The sequence below is a fragment of the Gadus chalcogrammus genome, chromosome 14 (genome assembly GCF_026213295.1).
Source record: "Gadus chalcogrammus isolate NIFS_2021 chromosome 14, NIFS_Gcha_1.0, whole genome shotgun sequence".
NCBI classification, from domain to species: Eukaryota; Metazoa; Chordata; class Actinopteri; order Gadiformes; family Gadidae; genus Gadus; species Gadus chalcogrammus.
Window position 1 is genome coordinate 22,099,132 of NC_079425.1, and position 18,993 is coordinate 22,118,124.

The 18,993-nt window shown below is 43.7% G+C and overlaps 1 protein-coding gene across 1 annotated transcript; it reads right to left on the bottom strand.

Annotated features, from left to right (window-relative positions):
• On the bottom strand, positions 1-15,473 carry def8 (differentially expressed in FDCP 8 homolog). Its single transcript, XM_056607669.1, has 12 exons — positions 15,267-15,473; positions 13,876-13,998; positions 11,485-11,582; positions 10,938-11,087; positions 9,530-9,671; positions 9,015-9,179; positions 7,253-7,380; positions 6,353-6,466; positions 5,543-5,623; positions 3,815-3,955; positions 3,178-3,287; positions 1-1,959 (listed from the first exon to the last, which is right to left on the bottom strand). The coding sequence occupies exons 2-12, from the start codon at positions 13,982-13,984 to the stop codon at positions 1,860-1,862; spliced, it is 1,338 nt and encodes a 445-aa protein (XP_056463644.1). The 5' UTR covers positions 13,985-13,998; positions 15,267-15,473; the 3' UTR covers positions 1-1,859.
• Between the last annotated feature and the right edge of the window lie 3,520 nt (positions 15,474-18,993).

Below are 18,993 nucleotides of genomic sequence, written 5' to 3' on the forward strand. Positions count from 1 at the left end.
CACAAAGAATCTGGCAGAAGCAATCAGGAAACACCACATTTAGGGGGACTCCTGCTCGCCACATCTCCATTTTAAGAACACAGGGAAACCACTGACTCACTGTTAATTATACGATGTATTAGCCCGGCGTGCATGCAGCACCCCTCTGTTTCTTTTTGAACTAAGGAAGTGTGAAATTGTCACGAAATAATGAGTCAGGCTTCCTCTGGATTAGTGCAGGTTTATTACATCGGAGGCTTACGATAAATAAGCAGAGCTTGCCAAATTGATTGAACAACCTCCTAATCAAGCAACACAAGAATGGCATTAGCTTCCCATACAGTTCAGTGATACGGCTTAATTAAATACGCCATAATGTGCTTGAAAGCAGTCGTATGCTTGAATTATATTGAGTTTTTTAAAGCGTACAGCATACCGTTTATTAATACAAATAACCCATCAAGATAAAGGACAGAGGTGGAAAAGGGGGCTTTTAATATTATTTCCTATGCCTATTCAATTAATTATGCATCCTTCCAGTGCATACAAACCCAGACTACTGACTCATTGCCTTTTCATCTGCTGTGAGACGAGGTACCATTGACATTTGGAGGTCTCTTTTAAGTGAAGAATACAGTCAAAAGTGAAGATTCAATATTATTTAATAGGATTTTATATACTTAGTTATAAAGTAAGTATATTTGACTTGAGGGCAAACTAGAAGTAGACATTGATTAGCTTGTAACTCAGCAATTAAACAATAAAAAATCTTAAACACAAACAGATATTTTGACAAAGTATACCCATCTAAGAATAATGAATAATAATTGTTCAACTTTATAGCCAACTATCAGGGTGAAACGCAATACATTAAGCCAGCTTTGACACAAACACTGCCTCTCTCGAGGTGAGCATTTTATTCATGCACCACACATACAACTCCATCAACGCCTACAACGGTTATCAGAAGAAAGTACATGCTGGAAGATAAACAGTCAAAAAAAAGTATTTTTTATCATCTACACGCCCGTAAGAGTGGCGAAATGTGCTTTACTTGGGGGCCGCAACCCAGAACGCGATGGCTGCTGAACTGAGACTTTCAGAATACAATTGAAAAACAACATGACTTCTAGCCGTCAAGCCGGAGTATGCAAACATGAATGAGGAGTACTGGTTTAATTTGTTACAAACTGCTCTGAGTTGGACTGCACTAAACATACATGACACTGTATAGAATATCACACACGTTTCACGTAAAAAGGCAACACAATGTATCCTGCTCTGTGGCCACTTGGCACGCACCTTTAGAGAATGAACGAGGAGGCGGCAAAAACAAAGAATATAAAATCAAAAATGTGGTGTTGTTGTCGTTTTGGCGATTAGTATGATGATTTACTTTTATTTAGAATTTAGAAATTCTTTAAAGCTGTGTGCTCATCTTAGAAGTATTTATCGCTTGCCATTGGGACTATTGATTAAAGATTTGCGGTAAAAAGAAAAAACACTTTATACAAAACTCCTGCGTTGACCATGGCATGTTGACCTGTCTGCAGGCCACTTGTAGCCATTTTGTAAGTATACAAGGCTTGTACATAAGACACGTAGGCAAATACACACAAAAACACAGTGTGTACACCAGTCTCAGACCAGGAATTAAAAAACAAAAAAGAAAAAACAAATTTTAAAAATATGTTTCCAGTGCACTCCACTGAAACGCCAACACCAGAAACATCTGCGCAAAAACTATGTGGACAAAACAAGCTCGGCCTAACACCTCAGTCCTGACAAGGGGGTAGTTGTAGTAGTAGTAGTAATACTCCAGCGCCAATCAAAGTGCAATGTTCACCAATGGTCACAGTAACATCTGGCCCACGCCTTCTTCATGTGAACACGTCCTTCACATCTGGAGGGTCGTCCTGCTTGCGCTCGCTCATTCTCGCACATCGCGGGCACGTGGTGGAGTTGTCATAGTAACAATCTCTGCACGAGACATGTGGAGACACACCTTCATGTCACTGCACACACATATTGACTTGTAACCTTGTATCATTAAGTTCCTTAAAGGTGACATATTATACCACCAGGTGTGATTAGCCATTACAAGCCGTTTTGAAAATCGGCCTCTTCTGACATCACAAGTGGGGTGTCCGCCTAGATGTATGATGGATAGCTAAGCAACATTATCTTGATTCCGCTGGGTATGCTGGTAGACTGATCTATCCAGCACACATCTAGGTGGACACGCCAACTTGAGAATTGAGGAAGAACTTGGAAGAACTTGAGGAAGATTTTCAAAACGGCTTGTAACGGCTAATCACTCACACACTGGTGGTATAATATGTCACCTTTAAAGGTATGAATCTGAAATGACAGTCATTTCAGATTCATACCATTAAAGTGGACCTATTTTAGAACAATGATTCAGAAATATTTAGTGGAACCATGTAGGTCAAGCATTCATCAGTAGTGTGATATCTAGCACTGAAATGAGGCCTGAAACTAGGCTGTGTTCAGTGGGTGTTCCCTTCCAGACGCTCTCTCCTTGCTGATTGGCCTTGAATCGATTCGACGTGCAGTGCAAAGTGTTGACACCATTGGTCTTGATAATTATACAGCTAGAAAACACTTGGATGAGGAGAAGCATTAGCTACATCATTACTGGCTTGATTCGAATCTGCCAAACCTTTCTTGCAGGTCTTTAAGGCGGGACTATGGAGTGACGCAGAATGTTTTTCAGATTTCTACTATCTTCTTTTTTACTATCGATTATTATTCCTTTTACTGTACAGAATACATTTTTAATTTATAAACTGTTACAGATTTGTTATTCTATAGAGGGATAATGTTTCAATTGTAAGATAATTTCTTATTTTTATTCTATTTGTTTATTCTATTTATTCCATTTCTTGTCTATATATATATATATATATATATATATATATATATACTGTATGTATATATGGTACAAATAAAACTTGAATCTATCTGGAAAACCCCCGAGATCTCAGAAATGTTTGTACATTATTTCCCCTGGGGCATGTTGCTCAAGAATGCCTACAGGTAGGTTGTGGACGTTGGGAATCTAACCGAGTACCTTCCGCCTGGAAGTCCAACACCCTTAGTGGCCCCTCCCTGTGTACAACATGGATGTGTGTTGTGGTGTCACACTGTGAGTGATGGGAGTGTTGGGAGACTGACCTGTGGAATACTGCGGAGCAGTCGTGGCACACCGACGTGTGGCTGTCGAAGGGGTACAGGATGTCTCCCTCCTTACACAGCTCACACACAAAGCCTTTGGCCTGACAGCGCTACACACACACACACACACACACACACACACACACACACACACACACACACACACACACACACACACACACACACACACACACACACACACACACACACACACACACACACACACACACACTTAAGTTTACATGGGACACAACTTGAATTCCAGCAGGATGTCTAGATGAGACGTTTTCATTGTATACATTTGAACATCCATCTAAATTAGTAGCCATGATGCAAATCTTAGCAAGAAAAAGGTTGTATCTGTTGCACTTATAAGATATATACAATAACATACAGTCAATAGTCATTTATAAACTTTGAGTAAATGATGAACAAATCATTAACAAAACATTTAAGCAATTATACAATAAATGTTCTTGAATTTCATAATCAACGATGCTTCAATTCGAGGACGTGACCTCAACTGTAACCCAAACCCTGCCTCCCTCTCTCCCTGGAGGAGAGCCTCATCACAACCAGGCATCACCCAGACACACAGGGCCGCGGCGGGCCTTGGGGGGGGGAGCCGACTCCTCACCTCACAGTCCAGTTTGATGTGCTTGGCGAAGGTGGTGTGGATCTCCGTGAGGGAGCAGCTCAGCCGGCCGCTGGCCACCTCGATCAGGTCCAGCAGGGAGTACATGTCGTCGTTCTCCACAAAGTGCTGCCGCTCGTGGAGCTGTGACGCCACGGGGAACGGGAAGGCGTTGGTCAGAGAGTCGGCAAGGGTGACCCCAGGCAAAAGGCTAAGCAGGGATCCGCAGTCTGGCTTCCACAATAGCCTTCAGCTGCAGCCCCGGAGCCCGGGCCTGTGGGGTGGCAGGTCCACTCTTTTGTAACCGTCGTCCCCTCGCTGCCCCAGTCGACCTGCCACACCACAGGCCCCTTGCCACAACACAGGGCCTGGCACCGGGGCCGGAGCTGGATGCTACTCTGCATCCAGGCGTCACCATGGGAGAGCCATAACCCCACCTGCTAGTTTGGCACATGTAGCTACGCTTTGGGTGGAGTAGTACTGTATTTGTCAGACATAAAGCTACGGCTTGCATCGCAATTTGACTAACTAAAAGGGTCGCTGCAGCTTATGTTCCAGAACGGCTTATAAGTCGATTTTTGCAAACACAAAGACTTCAAAGAAAAAGAAAAAACCGGTGCCGCTTTTTAGTGTTTTGTGTTCGAGTGATAAGACGTCCTAATGCCGTCACAATGCTAAGCCCATACGCTGATTCACATTAGAGGTCTGCGGGTCAAAGATTCCTCTGTAAAAATCACTTCATAACCGACTAGAAAACAAGGAAGGCTGTTTGTCACAATGTGCTCTCAGTCTGTGAAGTCAATGACTGTGTCTCAATAAAAGGTGGCTTGTTTTCTAATTCTGGCCAAAAGTTCTGGGTTTTCCCGAGGCTTTAATCGGCTTTACCTCGGATAATCACAGACGCTTACTAAACCATCAGTTGACCGGCAACGAGGCGCGGTCGCGGCCCCAAGGGACATGGTCATATTAGAACAATTACTTAGGCTTTCATGCCAGTACTGGGCGGTACTTGTACTTATTTGGGTTGTGGGTAAAGATGTGTAATAAGATACGGCTAAAGGCTTAGTTATGGTTCCACGTCAACGCAACCTAAGGACCACGCAGCAGTTTAACGCAGTAGTGAACCTGTTTTGGTTCTGCGTCCGGTTTTAGTTAGCGCACCAAAATCAGCCCTTGCTACTGGGTCTCCGGGACGAAAGGTTCTATTTTTTGGAGGCGCACGTAGGCCCTTGCGGTGGACGCAAGGAGGGTCCGCAAGGACGTGACGGGTCCGTAAAGTTTAAACCCCCTTGTGTTGCGTTGACATGGAACCATAAGTAAGTCTTAAGCCTTCATACTATGGAGCGGGTATATTGAAACATAAAACCCAATTATATAGTTGCTGCGGCTTAAAAAAACAACACAGTGCGCTAAATGGCTGAATGGTAATAGTATACTGCATTATGTGCTGATGTTTCACACTATAGCTACAAACCGGTACATGAATCAGAGTTAATGAGATCACATGATAAACGAAGGACTGTTCCTCAGTTAAGGTACTTAGCATGCAGACAAAAAAACGATACTTAAAGTTAGTACAAAATGTCCACCAAGCCAGCGAGGGGAACGTGCTCACTGCACAGCCAACAGAGCTTGTGTTTCAGACACAGTTCATGGCGCTGTTACTTTGATCGAATAAAGCGTGTGTACATCCCAGTGGGACACAGTGGGACACGGGGGTCCCCTGCTCACCTGAAACAGCAGGCGGGCCTCCATGGCTTCCTTACAGGTGATGAAGTAAGGTTTCATCAGCAGAACGTCCTGGCGAAGCTTCTGCAAGGTGCAACAGCGGAACAAAGGTGAGCCATCGAGCCAGAAAATACCTACGAATCAACTATTAAAGCCTTCATACCTGTGAATGCCAACTATCTGAAGTGTCAGTTGTTATTCTTTAGCAAATATTACATTATATTAAGTATGTATTGTATATTAATAGATATGGGCTCTTTAAAATGAAAAGTGTTCAAATGTTTTATTTTGAATGCTTTGTAGCTCAAGCTTTGTGGCTTGTTTCTAAAAGTGTAGCCCAAAGTCTAGCTCCACTGCACCGGTCATCGTTTCTATGATTGTACGTTGGTTATTTAATCAAATACTATGATTCGTACTATTGTAACATTGATATCAATGTTTGTTATTCAACAGTAAGATCTAGATATTAGTCCTGTCCTACAAAAAGGACATAAAACAAAACAGGTTGATAAAATGGGATGTGAAAAAGCAGAAGCATTCGTCTTCTCTGGGCAGCGTGAAACAAGTCACTACAACAACGACAAAGCAGTCCCAGCTCTGAAACATATCACTCTGACAAGTGTACACTGTTCCGGGCTTCCAAATGGCTGCCAAGCAATTTCAGTAAAAGCCATGTCAAAATATACGATAAATTACAGCATTAAAAACCTCACTTTATAACCGGACGGGAAACAAATGCTTAAACAAAGGCCCGTAGCTCCATTGGCACACCCTCTTCGCCGTGCGGAGAGGGTGATGACATGGCCCACCCACCCTGATCTCCACCAGCTCCTCCACGAAGTTGAAGAGCAGCGGGTTGATCTCCTTCAGCTTCAGCACCGGCCGCGACATCATCAGAGCCAGGTAACGCATGGAGGAGCGACACACCTGGCGACACAAACACACACACACACACACACACACACACACACACACACACACACACACACACACACACACACACACACACACACACACACACACACACACACACACACACACACACACACACACACCATTTGTATCTTCCTCCAGGAAATGTGAAGGCAACGTCACACAGTGTTAAAAGGCTATTGTGAAAGGACATGTTTAGAGGTCCCTGCTGGTAAATAGTATGTTCCAGCACTCGAGGTAGGACCCTAGTTTATTTATAGATTTGAATACTAACCGCAGCCACCTCTATTGCAGGAACATACTAATCCTGTCGGGCCCGTCTCAAAAGATGGGAGGCCGGGGTGACAAAGTGACTTCAATTCCCCAATAGCTCCACACACACAGATACATTTGTTGTAGTTTCTGGCTGATCCAGCGAGCACTGACATTAATCGGGGAAGAGGTTACTTGGGTCCTTCATATCATCATATCATCGGCCCCGGCGGTGCTTTTGAGAAAGGTCGTCTGCATATCTTGTTTATCCACAGCCACACCCGTCTGTCTGGAAGGAGATAACATTCCTCTTCCTCTTTTTTTAGAATCGCGATTTGAAGAGCGATTCAAAACGAACACGCATGCTTTGACAGGCCCAGTGTGAGAAGCCAGTGTGACTCTAACCCTAACCCAGTGTGACAGACCAGTGTCACAGGCCCAGTGTCACAGGCCCAGTCTGACAACCAAGTTTGACAGGCCTAGTGTCACAGGCCCAGTATGACAGGCCCAGTGTGTCAGCCCGGGTACCTTGCGTGGTTCAAATTCCCAGTTGTGAATGACCCGGGCAGGGACGATGGCAGTGTCGTTCCAGTGGCACGTGCTGCAGTAGTACTGGCCTGTGTAATCACACTGGCGTGCCTCGCTCGGAACGCCCCCTACAGGACAGGACGGGACAGGACATGAAACCAAACATGATGACAGCGTACTACATCGCTGCTTTGAGGTAACCCTAGAAAAATCTGATAACTAAAATGTACTATATGGAGCAGCAAACACAGCTGTTTACACACCAAACCGGAGTTTGAGCGGATATGCCAAAAATCGATTTGATCCAAAAATCACTACACTACTTAATAAGGCCTTCAAAAATAGAGCTGCATTTTCTTTAAGCCGCAGGAGCGGAAAAATTGGGCTTTATGTTACAAAATACTCAAATAAGCCCCTCCTTAGTATAAGTGGTATCTTATCACACATATTCGCCCAATGCTGGCGTTACATAGTCTTTCCATGTTCCTTGTGGTGTTCCGTGTTGCCGGTCACCTGATGGTTGAGGAAGCGCTCGTGATTGATTGGAGGTAACGCATTTTAAGGCTCCAGTAAAACCCTGAACTTTTTGCCAGATTAAGAAAACAAGGCATCTTTTATTTTGCAAGCGATTCTTTCAGACGCATTTAGAGGCTCTAAATAATCGTTCATGGACTGAGAGCATATTGTGTCTTCCTTGTTTTTGACTTGGTTATGAAATGATGACAATGTTTATTTCTAGACTGTTTTCTTTTACTCGCTAAACTCGACGGTAAATGAGCATATGGGCATTACCTCGCGACGGCATTAGTAACTTGAAGATTTATCAATCGGATGCAAATCAATGAAAACTGCAGTTTCTTTTCTTCTTTATCTTTGCAAAATCGACCTATAAGCAGCTGCAGTTTTAGTTCGTAATATCGAGATACAGCGGCTTTACTTCCGAAAAATCCTTTTTAACGTAACGCTACTCGATTATGGAAAAAATTATGATCACGATTATTTTGGTCAAAATTGAAATCAAGATTATTCAAATGACTATTTGGAGTTGGAAAATGTATTTATTCAGCATTTCTTTCCAAAAAAACACTTGATTCATCGCACAGCCCTAATATAACATCTATATAATCTATCTGATTGTATGCGATACATGACATTTGAACATGAAAAGCCATCAGTGTGTTATGTACGCACTCAGGGAGACGGCGTGGGTTCTGTCAGTCTGTACTGTGTTCTGTCTGTCTGTACGCCCTCAGGGAGACGGCGTGTGTTCTGTCAGTCTGTACTGTGTTCTGTCTGTCTGTACTCACTCAGGGAGACGGCGTGCGTTCTGTCTGTCTGTACTGCGTTCTGTCTGTCTGTACTGCGTTCCGTCTGTCTGTACTGCGTTCCGTCTGTACTGCGTGCTGTCGGTCTGTACTGCGTGCTGTACTGCGTGCTGTCTGTCTGTACTGCGTTCCGTCTGTACTGCGTTCCGTCTGTCTGTACTGCGTGCTGTCTGTCTGTACTGCCGGTCTGTACTGCGTGCTGTCGGTCTGTACTGCGTGCTGTCGGTCTGTACTGCGTGCTGTCGGTCTGTACTGCGTGCTGTCTGTCTGTACTGCGTGCTGTCTGTCTGTACTGCGTTCTGTCTGTCTGTACTGCGTGGTGTCTGTCTTAACTACATGCTGTCAGTCTGTACTGCGTGGTGTCTGTCTGTACTGCGTGGTGTCTGTCTGTACTACATGCTGTCAGTCTGTACTGCGCGCTCTCTGTCTGTACTCACTCAGGGATACGGGCGTCCGGCACTCGGCACAGCGGTAGTCCTGCCGGTCCAGGCCGATCTCCGGGCAGATGCTGAGCTGGTATTCCGACTGGTGGCTGACCTTTGACCTCACGCAGGGCTTGTTGATCAGGTTCATGCACTTGCTGTGACAACGGTAGTAACAACCTGAGAAGGAACCCACACAAAGAACGGATTTGACGTCACTCGTGGTTTTTAATAGCCCGGCATCGCACACAGGTGCACTCCGGTCCACCGCTACACTACACTCAGAGTTACTGTTAGTTACTCACTTAGTTAACGAGAACCCATTAAATAAACTCGACACGTTTCAGAAATATATTGACTTATCAGGGAATATTTCAATACTTCTTAAGGAAAATCCACGACAAAGTTATGAAGCATTAAAGTAAGCATTGACACATTACAACTACGATCAGTTCATAATTGCTACCTAGAGTCTTCATCCTCATTTCCCGACTTCCCATAATAACCTGTGAGGTGTGCAGGGGGCTCACCTGTGCAGGTGTACCAGGTCTGGATAAGGCCCCATATGATGGCGCTGCACTTGTCGCAGGTCTGCTTCACGCTCTTGCTCTTCTCCTTGGAGAAGCGGTGCTCCAGCAGCACCCGGAGGTTAGGCTCCTCCTCCTCTGGCTCCTAGAGAGGGCCAGGCCACCGCCCACACAAGTCAGACACACGGGAGACTAGCCTGGAGACCGCCCTGATCACGCCACACCAGACATGTTTCTTTGGCTACGCGGTTCAGTCTGGACCGCTGGCTGGAGCCGATGTCAGTGGGCGGGAGTACTTGCATTGACAGACAAGCCCCTTAGCCAATCAGCGTAAGATTACAGGTCAGAAGAAGAGCCAAAAGGTATTTTCCACAGAGAAACTCTGCTTGTGCTGCTCTTGATTCTGTTTAATAAATAATGGCTTGGTTTACTCTACTAAAGGTTTTGTTTCGGGAGCCGCCGTTACTGTTTTGTCAGATCAACTACGATGCTGTCCCTGATTGTCCCAGTGAAGTCATCAACTACCACTCAGTCCTTGCTTGGCCCCGATTACATTGTTATTTCAGGAAATAGATGAGTGTCTCGAGAACCATAGTGGTTCGTGGGGCAGAACAGAATGTGATGTCACGTGATCAGATGGTCTCCTGTCATTCCTAAAACACCCATTGGCCAGAACCAAAAAGTATAATCCCAGTTTCAAAGATGATGCCTTCGTACATGCAGCATTTTGTCATTATTCTGTATCCGTTTTCTTTGAACTTTGGAGGCAATAAGATCACGTTCTTTAACTTTGGCCTTGGGCAGTTTGACTATTTCACGTGATATCTATGTATGGTTAAACTGTTAACAAGTTCCATGAAGAGATTTGGGATGAAGGAACAAATAACGACCAAAGAAGGACTATCAAGACCAGTGATCATTTTAGTGTACTCGCATTATTACAGTGAGCTTCAGAACCAAGAACAAACCCTTGTTTCGTTCATTTAGACCACATAGGATGATGTAGCAGAACTCTCTACTGGCTCATATAACAGGCTTTTTGAACGTTTCCCCAGGGCCTGCAGATGGAGCCGACATTTGCCTGGTCCGACAAATGCATAAATAACATTGCTTTGAAGCATAGTCAAGAGCTGTTAAAAGGCTCCTAGACTCAACATCTCACTAGCAAAGTGGATCCGATAGCACTAAACTCGATTTCCCCCTGCAATAAAAATGTGCTTCAAAAAAAAAAAGTTTAAACCCTGCTCTACCTACATATCGTTTCTTGATTCACAGCTTCTCCTATTCGGTTACTCTTTAACCAAGGAGCTGCGAGTTCCCCCAGGTGGGGGGCGTGTGAGGAACAAGAGGTTCCTCACATGCGCATCACAGCTCAGTCACCCGTACTACTCCTCCTTCTCCTCCTCCGCACCTTGAGCTCCTGAAGCTTGAGCCGCAGGTGGATGAGCTTGACCACCGTGTCCTTCTGTCGCTCGGAGTGCTCGGGCAGCTCCAGGATCAGCCGCTTGCACTCCTCGATGGCCTGCTCTAGGTGCTCCACGTCGCAGGCCACCAAGGAACCCTGGGAACCAGGGGGGGGGGGGGGGGGGGGGGGTCAGCTGGTCACACACGCAGTTAGACTGGGTACCCCCAGCCCATTCTGCCGGCGATTTGAATTCGCCCTGTAGAAGGGTCTGCAGAGGTGCAATACATTTCTTTCCGCCTCCGATACGCTTTTGCGGAAGCCAATCACCAAGCTGGCTTTTCCCCTTGGCGCTCCTTTGGCTGGTTCATCACGGCAAGCAGCCAATTTGCATACAGAGTCGTTTGTACAAGACCAATGACAACAGCCTCCCCACACCAACCTGCAATCGACGATTGAGCTTGGTCTGGCAACAGCCAGGCTAACACGCAGTCACTCAAGCACTGCATTATACGTTCACCGCGCTCAGTATAGGACAATGAACGGCACTGCTTACCACGGGCCTGGAGAAGTGGTCCTCGGCTAAGCCCAGGTCCATGGCGCGCTCTGAGCCGTGCGTCCGAGCCTCGGAGCAGTACAGCTCCGACTTGGCCTCTGAAAGTGGAGCAGAACGCAAGCCTCACGCACCGCTCTCAGGAGGCACAACTTGGGAGAGCGGTCGGCCGGGCAAAGTGTAACTCCTGCCACGTGACTGCGGTTGCTCAAGAGTGGACTGCGACAAATCACAGAGGAGGTTGGAGAGGAAGGCCACTAATTACGTAAGGCTGTTGGGGGAGGGATTAGAGGTGCTTAATGCACACCCATAAGGAAGGACGACCCACAGGTTTCTCTCTGTGCTTTGTTTTCCGACTGCATTACCGTTAGGATCTGCTGCTAGGCAAGACAAGGCAACTTTATTAATATAGCAGTTTTCATACACAAGGCAGACTCATACACAAGGCAGACTCTTGCTTCACATATAAACATTGTCATACGATAAAATAAAATAATAGATAAGTAAAAGAAAACGCATGCAAAGAAATGGGTCAAATAGAAAGTTAAAAAGGCATTTTAGTATTAAAATAGAAAATAAAGGCAAAGTTAAAAAAGCTTTTTAGAAAGTGCAATGTATTTAAGATTTAGCAGAAAGCTAAAGCAAACATAAAAGTCTTCAGTCTTGTTTTAAAGGTGCTCAGAGTTGGGGCAAGTCTTAAATCCTCTGAGTATATTCCAGCTATTTGTTGCATAGTAACTAAATCCTGCTTTCCCATGTTTCGTGTTTACTCTGGGGATAATGAACAGATTGGTCTCAGAGGATCTTAGTGGTCTAGAAGGCTTATGTAGTGGAAGCATTTCAGTTAAATATTTTGGGCCTAAACCATTCAGGGATTTATAGGTTAGCAACATGATTTTAAAATCAATTCTCTGACCTACAGGAAGCCAATGTAACGATTTCAGAATTGGTGTAATATGTTCAAATTTTTTGGTCTTTGTTAGAACTCTAGCAGCAGCATTCTGAACAAGCTGAAGCTTCCTCAGAGTTTGTTTTCGGAGACCTGTAGTTTAAAATGATGTAGGACTACTTTCAGTTGTATGTAAACTATTTACCTTAAGATTTTTTCTGCCTTAATCTTAAACACATTATGTTTAAAGCAGGAATACACAAAAAAGGCACCTCTCTCTCGCTTCTTAGGCCTCTCCAAGAAAGATTCCTTGAGCCAATCAGAGGAGAGAAGCCCTTATTGGTCAGTAATGAGTCGGGAGCAAAGCGGCAAAACAAAATCTGTTTCACACAGACAGGCACAGTCAAGCAGAACAGATAGCCTCTCCGATAGCCAACAGATTCAATAGTGCTATTGAAAGTGCAATTTTAGATTTTCAACTGTATTGATTTCGCTCTATAATGCCATAAAGTGAATACTTACGAGTCCACTACAAGCCAATCAAATAAAGAATAATAAAAGTATAAAAGTATCTTACTTTGAAAAGGTATACAAATTTGTGTCGCTATACCTGTATACAGCTCTACAGAAAACATGTCGAGAGATTACAGTTCCTCAGTGATACTCCAGCCGACTGACAAGTAGAGCGAGAGATTCAGACATGTTCATCTCTTTCACTTCCCCCCCTCGCAACATTCCACTTCTGCCTCCAATTTGTTGCCACAAACACGAGTCAACAGATGATCGCTAGACATTAGCTCTAAGGTCGAATCCAAGTCTATATTTTTAGATCAGATCCACCATTTTAGCAATAGATATGCTGATGCACGGAAAGGGCAATTAACAATAATCACCAAATATATGGAGTATTCTCCATTCAGCTATTCAGCGATGTATATTGCAATGAGAAAATCTGGATTCATGGTATGAAAAGTGCTTGGACAAATTTAAATAATATAACATCTATTTCACATCCCGTTTAGCATTTATCTCGCTAATTGTGTTGTGTTGAGAGATAGTCCGAGTTAACCCAGGGGGACTTCTTTTGATAAGTAGAACTACAATTTCAGAGCAGCACAAAGTAAAGCTGAAACCATGGTTGAAGCCATCTTAAATGGGTTAATCATGGTCTGACTTAATCGGGGCGCAACATCAGTTGAAACCATGGTTCAAACACAGGACAACTGGGTCCAATGACAATGTCAGGTTTTCACAGAAGAAAAGACAGGAAGAGCAGGATAGGATAATTCGGCTTATTTTATCTAAATTCCCCATTAAGATGCTTTTCATAAAAGCGGCTGCCGAATAGTGAAAGTAAAATGAACACTCACTCCCTCAGAGTAAAAGAGGCCTGCTTGATTTAAAGGGCATGATTCAGGCCCGGTTCACATGAAGGCGTAGGCAGTATTAAAGCTGGAGGGTGCTTCTCCCTGTGCTTCCCACTAGAGGGCGCTAACGAGTCTCACCCAGGCGTGGAGGTATCTTGCCGTCCTCGGCTCCATCCTCTTCCTCACCACGGTCAAAGGGGTTGAGGCGGGCTTGTCGAAAACTGGCGAGTTTCTCGTCATATGCCATCTCAATGACTACATCTTGAAGAGAAACACAGACAAACAGTTATAGATGTAGGGCTGCGACCGTTATTGTTGATCAATGGAGGTTATTATCAGGTTGTGGGCCACTAAAGGGCTCCCGCATCAATCCAGGAAACCCCTTCACAGACTGTATAGTTGGATGACAGTGGAATAACAGTTTTGTATAATGTAAGTCCTTGTTTGTAATGTCTGCAACACAAAATAAAACTATGATATTAAAGTATGATTGCATTAGGTGATCCATTTGAGGTGTGTGTGCCCCATGACCCTGGTCTTCTCTCTGTTCCAGGATCCCTGTTCCATAGTGTGTGACAGCATTCGCCACCTCTGCAGCCAGTGAAATGCCTCGCTCTGCACTCGTCTTGAACAGCTGACCCACTTATTTAGACAGGTTTATATATATGTCTGACTGTGCAGCATTTGTGGTCAGTTTTAATGTACGGTTGCCCGGGCGCATGTCCAGGGGTTGGTTTGGTCTAAATCGTTATTAATAAGGTATCAACATTAAGCAAGTTACTTCTTATATTTAAAGGTTAGCAGGGTTAGTTATTATCAACGCCATTGGAATTAGACTAATATCTATCTAGGTGTATTGATTAAGCTTGCTTTGATGGAAGACCATTTTCTTATCACTCTTTTGATTAAGCCTCTTGATGCTTTATAATCCAAATTGTTATTGGATTGGTTTAATTCAAATCAATCCCTTAACCCGTTGCTGTTATCTCCTAACTCGTTCAACAACCTCAATTAACCACCCAAGTGGGAATATTAGGTAATCATCAGGTCATATCTAACCTATAGATCAGGTCCAGATGTTGATAATCTAATACGCCAAGAGGTTTTCCTTCACGAGTCTCACCAACTAACAAATGTCCCACTATTGAATAACAGGACCCTGCCTTATCGATCCAGCAGGCTGCCTTATCGATCCAGCAGGCTGCCTTATCGATCCAGCAGGCTTGAGTCTCGGCCATCGAACCACTGACCTCAACCAATCAGATCCCAGGGTTCTCCGGCGATGCTGGACTTTGTCAAGCTAGTGCTACTAGCATTTAGCACCAAACATCACCAATTAATGCTTGCCATTGCATACCAATGTTACACATTTCCCCCAAAAATAACCGTATGATAGGCGGTAGAAAAATCAGAAGCGAGATCAAAACAGACAGCAGCTAACGCTAACTAGCCGGGGCTAGCCGTGGCTCTGTGTTGATAACGTTGGGAGCTAACGTGACCACTGTTTCACCACAGCAGTCCCATCTTACCGTAGGGTGGCTCTCACTCAGCACAAAGCATGTCGACGGTGTCCTTTCGGATATGTTTCCGTGTGGACTACACCAGTGTAACAACAGCGAGCACTGTCAAGACGGCGTTTTGTCATTTGGCATCTGCAACATCACTATCTTCTCGACCACGGTTTGTTTTTCCTTCGGGAAAGAAGAAGGCGAACCAGCGCCATCTGGTGGACATGAGGCGCAAGGAGAAATGGAGATGTGGACATGAGGCCGTACTAAAGTAGAGAGGGTTTATTGATCACTTTGGCAATCAAATATGCAATTGGTACTTATGTGCCACAATTTGGAATGAATAGTACTGCATAAAAGGCGTAAACCATATGCCTTTGGAGGAGGTGCGTGTGAGCATTTGGATGTGAGTGCAGATTTTCAAGTAGGCTATAGTTAGTGTGTTAGAAAAATGACTATTTTGTGGAACAGGATGAAACATTGGCACACAACGTCATGTTTCCTGTGGCTATACAAAAGGATTTCTTGTCGACACCCTGTCAATCCCTCTAGGTCTAGGAAACAGAAATGATTCTGTTTGTCCCTATGTCATTCTGCCAAACTCTCAACGTGCTTCTTGTTTGCTGAAGTCTACAGTGCAGTGCCTCTATTGGCCTATTCTGCATAGCCTAGTACAAGAGGATGCACCTAAGACAACTTGATTGAAAGATGCCGTCGCATCTTATTAGATTTAATAAAAAGAATAACGATCAATTAAACAAATTAACATGAGCATGACAACGTCCTATGTCCAAATACTGGGAAAGATATCGAGTAAGTAACGTAGGACCACTTCGAAGTCAATACGGTCTAACAATATTTCCTAAGGCAGGAAGATAAGGGGAAATTAACACTGAGGTTAAGTTCACATGTTTATATTTGTAGAAACAAGAATTGAAAAAGGGGTGTCATGTAAGCTTTGATACAGAGCAAATACTTTTACACATGTGAGTCTCTGAAAGGGATGGTGTGTTGAGCTCCATAAAGGCCTTCTGTTCCGTTGTGTTCTCGCTCTGCTCTCGGTCGGTCCCGCAGCAGCATGTGACTGATCTCCTAGCCCGAGGGGAGCGCATGATAATAACTTTTATTTTGAAAGCATTTCCTACGCTGTCATATCCGAACCGGGCCCTGAGGGTGTCTTTGAGCGCAAAGGCGATTGCTTGCTCCTTTATCGTCCTTATTTTGAGACTGCGGATATTCATCAAGAATAGCTCTACCAAGTCATCTTTCCGGGGTTATGTTTACAACTTCACGGGGGTCCAGTGTTTATCCTGGCGTCCGGGAATATTATACCTGTCCCGGGATAGAGTGATGTCCAGGTTTCTTCACAGCAATTCACGTGCCGTAGCGAGACCTGCCATATAAAAATAACACACACGAGTTTCTAATAACTCAGATACAGAAGTTTGGCCTTTCGGATGTCTATTCAGTTATATCACTTGCCTTTGAGTTACAGTCTTGGCATCACAACCTCTTTATCCAGGGGTTGGTGCTGTTTCACATACGTAGAACACCTCACATGAGGTCGTAAATCACCAGGCCTACAATGTTGTCCATAGATGCTGCCTTGAAAGCATGCATACTTAAGTTAAGGTATTGGCTGTGTCTAAATAGTAAAGGCCTTATTGTGGGAGTGGAATGCGTTTAACATAGCTGACCTGCACATCATAACACGCTCATCCAGAACGCATCCCTGACATGGCCTTCAGGGAGAAAATCATTGTTTTAAAATAGTCTTCTAGAGTCCATTAGTAATAAATCTTGTTTCAAAATAAGGCTTAGCAACTGCTGCAAAGTATTAAGGCCCATCAGGCTTTTTGCAATATTTAACCTATTCCAAATATTGATGTTGGTGTTGGTGTTATAGTCCTAAACCAAAATATGTTTCCTAGGTAACAACATAATAACAACCCATTTGCCTGGTCCGGACCTAAGGTACGACTTGGCAATGGGAGGTATTCTAGTCTGCTCAGCTATGAGCCAGAGAGCTAACGTCAGGCATTATACATATTTATAATTCGAAATCCGTCCCAGCCTTTATACCATAGATACCAGAGGGACTATAGCATATAGCCGCGTTTTCTGATTACAGTTGCATTTTTCACAATATACCAGCTCTCGTTTTGAAGGCTGAACAGACAATTTGACTGGAACTACTTAGCAGGTGTCCGTATATCAGGGGTTAATGCACACCCTGCAGCCAATCAGAATCGAGTATTCCCCCAGACCATGGAATAATTGGGGGTATCTGATGTTAGTGCTTTGACCGCACTAGTCTGTGCCGCTTTAAATAAGTCACAGCGTGCTATGGTTTGAGTTGCTTTACGTAAGTCAGAGTGAATAGCATGCTATGATCTGTTCTGCTTTACATAAGTCACAGTGCATGTCTGTTGCTTATCAAGTAACCTGATGGAAATAGTGGTATGGAGGAATTCTCAATTTCTCCAAATCTGTAAAATTGAAAATCAGGATAAATGATGTACAGTGTACATTACACAAATAAGTAGGCCTAGGCCTATACACATAAGTACACCCATGAAATACCGAAATATATATATTCGACATATATTCCAAAGTAATCGAAAAAATAAAATAAATTATAGAATATAATTATTTTTTGCTGAATGTAATGTACTGTTTAATTTACCTAGAATGGTAACCATTCTATGTAATGAAGTTATTAACCCTTTTCAAAATGTATATCACACATTTCTATCAATCTTTATTATATTGACATGAATAGTTGCCAGCCTGTAATGCAATGAATGCTCAATCAAATAATAATTGACTAAATTATAGGGGGAAATGTTGCGTGATAACGTTATAAAATACATAATTGTGTTTTATTACATAAGGGACTTTATTACATTTCCTCACTGGTCCAAAATTACATTTTGGGCCATGACAGGGGATCTATTTGAAGCAGAAAGAGGCCGATAGGTTTTAGAAAACAGACTTTTTTTATAAACACACACACATACACACACGTGGAAAAAATGGTGTGTGTGTGTGTGTGTGCGTGTGTGTGTGTGTGTGTGTGTGTGTGTGTGTGTGTGTGTGTGTGTGTGTGTGTGTGTGTGTGTGTGTGTGTGTGTGTGTGTGTGTGTGTGTGTGTGTGTGTGTGTGTGTGTCTGTGTGTGTGTGTGTGTGTGTGTGTGTGTGTGTGTGTGTGTGTGTGTAGTTGTGTGTGTGTGTAGTTGTGAATGATTTGTTCTTAGTGCAGAGATAAGGATCCAAGATGCCTCGAAGCATTGTCTAGGTCTAAAAACAGTTAAACTAGTGCCCCTGTTTCATAGAATCAAAGATGCTTCTGTTTTGCAACTCAAATTTGCTACAGCTAGTTTAAGTCTCATGACCGGATTCATCATTCCATTTTTTCTTTCAAGCAGACCTAAGGCATTTAATTAAGCCATAATTAAGTGCAACTGCCAAACGGTTTTGATTGCAGGGCTTTCGCTTGAGTGAGGGAATGAGGAATGCAATTCCTCCTTCAAACAAATACAGTAGCCATAAATTCATATCCCATCACATTTTCCTCTTCTACACTTTGCTTTTCCCTTTCTTATTTCCCTTTCCATATGCTATGCCTGACATATTATCAATTGAAAATAAAATGATTACAACTTCAGCTTATCTTGATGAGCTTTATTATCTATACCACCCCATAAAAGATATGGGGGGTTAGTGAGTTGTTATAAAGGTTTTGTTA